Raw genomic sequence first — 6,000 nt, forward strand, 5'->3', positions numbered from 1 at the left:
GTGTGATGCTAGTTCAGGGAAGTTCCTGAGAAGGGCTTATCCAACTGCGACAAGTTGCATATAGGATTTTAGAAGAAATCATTTTAGTCAGAAGCCATTTTTCTTTCTCTGTTACAGTGAGTTGTCTGTAAGATAAACAGATTTACCATGCATAACACTGTCACTTTTCCAAGCTGGGGTGGAGGCCGTTTATTGATAGCAGAGGATATCAGTGTTAGATCATTGCAAAGACTGCAGAGTATCAGTGGGACTGTGTTAACTACACTGAGTGGAGAATGAAGTTTATATTGTGTAGGTAAAGTAGTGATTTTTACTTAGTTGCACATGCCTGCTAATTGTCTGGTTTATTAATCAAAGGAATTATTTTAGGATTAAAGGAAATGCTATGTGGATTTGTAATAATGGAGCTTTTAAATTAGTTTAGATAATGTATGTAAACAATGAAATCTTTGTATTGTATTTGTTCAAGTAAGTGCTCACATTAATACACTTCTTTGCACAACTTTAGTGACTGATAAAGCAGCAATGTGTCTTGCTGTTTAAATCACATGTGCCCTGAAATCGTGGTTCACCTACCTTGCACATCTGAGGTGTGTGCATAAATTGGAGAATTACATCACATTCTCAGTGGTTTTAACACAGAGATGTGAACTTAAATTTTCATGTGGTACAAGGGCCAGAATAATGACTCCATTTTAGTCTTGATACATCTTTATCTTGTCCAATAATTTGTGTCATTCCCAGAGGACAGAAAACCCCAGAGAGGTCTCCCAGCTGTGGAGATATATTCCACTTATGTGGCCGTGATCTTCTAGACCCATGTGACTGAATATATTTATTCAGCACCTTTCACTGCCTCACTTGCAATCTTTCACTAATCAATCTCCCTGGGACTTAATGGAACATTCCAAATCCCTCAGGAGCTTCAAATGGCCTTAATTTATTAAATCAGCCTGACACAGAAATGTTTCCCCTGCTCCTCCCTAGCTGAGGCCTCTTCCCCTCCGTTCCCCAGAATTGTACTAGTCAAATGCCTTGAATGGGCCAGATTGAGTTCTGGACCGGTAGTAGCTTCTCTATGTATAAAAATGTCACAACTTTAAAGTTTGTCCCTGCAGGACTAGAAATGGGAGCTTTAGAAAGGGGAGTTTTCCAGCTTCGCAGTGGGATACCCACAGCACTGGCTTCTAGCCCTGGGAAATCCTGAGATTAGTCATGACATTTTTGTATAAAAATATTATTTTAGGTCACTTTGATAGGCTTTTATGGTTTTGTTTTTATGAGCTGCACTCAGAGTAATGGAGGCATCTGACTTTACAGGCAGAGGGGCACACAAAATAGTTCCAATAACATTTTTTTTTAACTATCTAAAAGATTTCTAAAATAGATTAGATGTAATGTGTGTGGCCTGTAAAGAATTCATGACAGCGTGGGGTGGTATGAATACTCACTTGGGATTACCCACTTGACTACTTGTGATTCTATCACTTGCAAGTAATGCCGCCCCCCCAAACTCCATGGTGATAAAATCTTTACACTACACAACTGTCCTGTATTTATAGAATATATAAAACAAAATCACATTCACATACTTACAATTGATCATGCAAAACCCACAGAAAGCTACTATATAGAAGAGTGGTCAAATATACTCCTTGGCTGAGAAGTTATTGAATATTTAGAGCCAGAGAGAGTTTACAGAGGAAATTTCCCTGGCTTCTTAGTTTTCCCTCATCTAATAAAGCACTGTAACATAAGGCAAAAACATTTTCAAGGCATAGGCTGTTTTGGAGAAATACATAAGACTTAAAGGCAGAAGCAAGTTATGCATCAGTAGAAAAAAAATATTTAGTGTAATTTATGGCCATTCTTTCCTTCTCTTCCCTTAGATAGTAAGAGATGGGTGACTGGAGTTTCTTGGGGAACATTTTAGAAGAAGTGAATGAGCACTCCACAGTCATCGGAAGAGTCTGGCTCACGGTGCTCTTCATTTTTCGAATCCTGATTCTGGGAACAGCTGCCGAATTTGTCTGGGGAGATGAACAGTCAGACTTTGTATGCAACACCCAGCAGCCTGGTTGTGAGAATGTCTGCTACGATGAGGCCTTCCCTATCTCCCACATCCGGCTCTGGGTCCTGCAGATCATCTTTGTCTCTACCCCTTCACTGGTGTACGTGGGGTATGCTGTGCATCATGTGCGGATGATGGAGAAGAAGAGAGAGAGGGAGCGGGCAGAAAGGCAACAGCAAGCTGAGATGGATGAAGAGAGGCTACCCCTGGCTCCAGACCAAGAGAGCACCAGGAACACCAACGAAATCAATCCCAAAGGGGGCAAGAAGTTCCGACTGGAGGGAACACTCCTGGGAACCTACATTTGTCACATCATTTTCAAAGCCATTTTCGAGGTGGGGTTCATAGTGGGCCAGTACTTCTTGTATGGCTTCCGAATTCTGCCCCTGTACCGCTGTGGCCGGTGGCCCTGCCCCAACCTTGTGGACTGCTTTGTATCCAGGCCCACTGAGAAGACAGTCTTCATTATGTTTATGCTGGCTGTGGCCTCAGTATCCCTCATCCTCAACCTTGTGGAGATCAGTTACTTGATCTTGAAAAGGATCCGCCTGGTTTTCAGGAGGCCAACAGAAGAACAACTGAGGGAGATCCCAGAGAAGCCCCTCCACTCCATTGCAGTCTCTTCCATTCAGAAGGTCAAGGGCTACAAGCTGCTGGAGGAGGAGAAGCCAGTGTCCCACTATTTACCTCTGACGGAAGTGGGGGTAGAAGCCGGTCCCCCTCCATCTTCTTTCAAAGACTTGGATGAGAAGCTTGGTATGGGGCCCCTGGAAGACCTATCCAGGGCCTTTGATGAGAGGTTGCCATCCTATTCTCAAGCAGAAGAGCAGAAAGAGGAGAAGGTAGAAGCAGGGGAAGAGGAGCAGGAGCAAGAAGAAGAGGAGGAGCAGCAGGAACCAGAAGAAGAGCTGGAGGCAGAGAAGGTGGTAGAGGAGCAGGAGCCACCAGGAGAGGAACTGCCTTCAGTGCCTACTGAACTGACAGCTGATACGAGACCTCCCAGCAGGCTAAGCAAAGCCAGCAGCCGGGCCAGGTCAGATGATTTGACTGTATAAGGGTGTGGGGAGCAACTACACACACACAAAAAATCACAGATGTTTTTAAACAAAGCACTCAAATGGTCATTTGAATATTTCCTATTGAGATTCTCAGCTGGAAAGGTGCTATCATCGTAACTGCACCTTATCTGTCCTGTATGTCCCATGGCTGGTGCTAGCTATCATGTAACATACTCAAAGGAACGGTTTCTTTTTTTCCAGATGCCAGCTTACTACTCCCAGTACCTATGCTATACACAGCACTGAAACATTTTAAAAACTAAAACAGGAAGAAAAAAAAAACACAAATGTATCCATTGTGATTGCACGTGCTGACAGTTTTATGTTCCACATTTCACTAGAGATGTGGGAGACTGGCTCTTTCAGACAGTATCTGGCTGAAGGGTTGAAAAATAGCTATCTTTGGGTATTTCTTACTCTGTTTTAGCCTGTGGCATACTGACATTGGTCCTCCCTTCATTGCTGGCATAGAATTGCAATGATTTAATTCACAAAAAAAGGATCCTGTGTTTAATATCATGAAACTAGATCAAAATATTATTGCCAAAATGGCCTTGCTTTGTTTGTGAATGCAAATTTCAGTTGTTTATAAATACCTTCCCAGCATCCCCTTTGTTAGAAACATTCCTGCTCTACAAGTGACCTTGATAACAGAAAAGATTAAAGCTAGTTTCTTGTTAGAATTTAGCAGATGCCCACAAATGGATTATTTATTCCCAACAGGGTCATTTTAGCCAAAGGCGTTTGTCAAACTGGGGAAAAGAGTAAATTAAAGTAAGATTGGTTGCTAAGTGGGGTGACTTGAGGTGTGGAAATTGACTTAGCAAAGGAGTGACGGGAAGGCATCTGTAAGTAGAACAGCTACAGCACGTAGAGCACAATGCCCAAGGTAAGGCTCCCAGTCCTGCCTTTGCAGCTTGATTGTGAAAGGTACCTTCCTTCTTGCAACTCCCAGGGAGTTATGGGCACTCAGCAAGTCTGAGAGAGAGACTTGGACACTCAGGTTGGCATTTAGGAGCCTAAAATGTGGATTTTGGTGGCCAAGTGACTGCTTAAACACCAAAATGCAAAACTGGTTGACCCAATTTAAGTGCCTAAGTTTGAAAAATAGGCCCTTAGTTTGAATGATGTAACAATAGTCATTAGACATCCTGCTTTGTTGCTAATTTGATAAGAAACTCCATTTGCAGGAGGCTTCCAATACTCTACTTAGCTACTGAACACAAAAGTCACAAATGAATATAACAAGGCTATTCAAAGGATCAGTAATAGAAAATATCTGTGCCCAGAGGACTAAATGAATGCCATAGAGCTCCAGCAAAGTCCGTTTGGTTTCAAAAGAAATGAAGAAGAAAGAAAATCCATTTTCTGAGTGTGTAATTGCTAATGTTAAAAATGTCCACGGATTTCTAGCTTTAGGGCCACAAAAGTCTCTCTTTGGCTGGGACAGAGCAGCAACTTGTTTACAAGTTTCAGGTTAATCACTGTTTCCTGCAAAGACTGAGTCTGATGCCCGAAAAGTATAGGTATGTGCAGTGGTTTACCAAAAAAAAAAAAAAAAAAAAAAGAGTAAGTGAACCTTTTTTCCCAACTGAGAAGTGGGTAAAGGCCGTTTACCCACATTTACCCTCAACTATGCTACTGATACATGCGTTCCTCTGTTCTGCTTTCCAGACCTTAGTCCCTGATAGCTCAGCAAATTCTCTCTGCTGTGCAGCAGCTCATGTGCATTGTTTCAAGTGGGGAGTATAATCCAGTTCAGAAAATTTACTTCACATGAGACATAAAACCGAATCCTGCAACTGACTAGAAAAAGCCCATGGACTCTTATATGAGAGCAGGACTCCTACATCCTGACAGAAAGCTCACTGAAGTCAACAGGAGTCTTTCTATTGACTTCAATATGCTTTGGATCAAATGCTTAGTTCTGATGACCTAGCTGAATTGCAATATTCTGTTCCCCTACAGTAAATACCCCTTACAGTTTCAATTGGATACTGTGATTTTTGGCAATTACTATCCTCTATGGAGTTCCTGTGCCTTGTTAAAGAGCTGCCACATTCCACTCCAGAGATGGCTCCACTTCACTGGTGGGTGATGTGATTACTATATGTATGTATAATTTTTGTAAAGTGCTTTGGGATTCTTTGGTACTATAACAATGCCACATTTTTACATTATTAATAATTTTGTTCCTTTTGGGCTTGTCTTTTCCTAATGTTTGCAGCCTGATCTCACAACACATGCTCTTGATAAAGATCATTGGGGCATTAAGAAGCTTCCTTTTGAAGAGGGACTGTAAAGACTGAGACTGTTTAGTTTAGAGAGGAGATAACTAAGAGGGGATATATTAGAGGAATATAAAACAATGGATGGTGCAGAGAAGACCATTTAGATGCTCCCAACCAGTCTCTCATAATACAAAAACAAGGGTGGGCAATCAATGAAACTGAAAGGCAAAAATGGGAAACTAATAAAAGAAAATACTTTCTGTACAGCTCATAATTAACCTCTGTAATTCATTGCCACAAGAATCCAGTGAGGCCAAAAGCTTAGTAGGATTCAAAATAGGATCAGACATCTACATGAATTGTAAGAACATCTGCTGTTTCATTGGATAGGATACACTATTTATCAGTTTAAAGATGGGATATAAAACCTCATGCTTTATGGCATAAATGAGACCACTAACTGAATGGGGTTAGAAACACACTTCCCCTATGGCAGGAAATTCAACTGCTGTTCATTATGAGGTTTCTTTCTCCTTCCTTTGAAGCATGTGAAACTGCCAAATATCAGAAAACGGGTCTAATGCCTATATTTCTAATTACTCGACAGGGCTCTTTAAACAATGAAACATATTAATAACTG

The 6,000-nt window shown here is 41.4% G+C and overlaps 1 protein-coding gene across 1 annotated transcript; it reads left to right on the forward strand.

Annotated features, from left to right (window-relative positions):
- The first annotated feature begins 1,899 nt into the window (after positions 1-1,899).
- Positions 1,900-3,126, forward strand: GJA8 (gap junction protein alpha 8). The gene has a single exon (XM_065408262.1). It carries the CDS (start codon positions 1,900-1,902, stop codon positions 3,124-3,126), a length of 1,227 nt encoding a protein of 408 aa, XP_065264334.1.
- Positions 3,127-6,000: the final 2,874 nt, after the last annotated feature.

This window comes from Emys orbicularis, chromosome 1 (assembly GCF_028017835.1).
Source record: "Emys orbicularis isolate rEmyOrb1 chromosome 1, rEmyOrb1.hap1, whole genome shotgun sequence".
Classification (NCBI taxonomy): Eukaryota; Metazoa; Chordata; order Testudines; family Emydidae; genus Emys; species Emys orbicularis.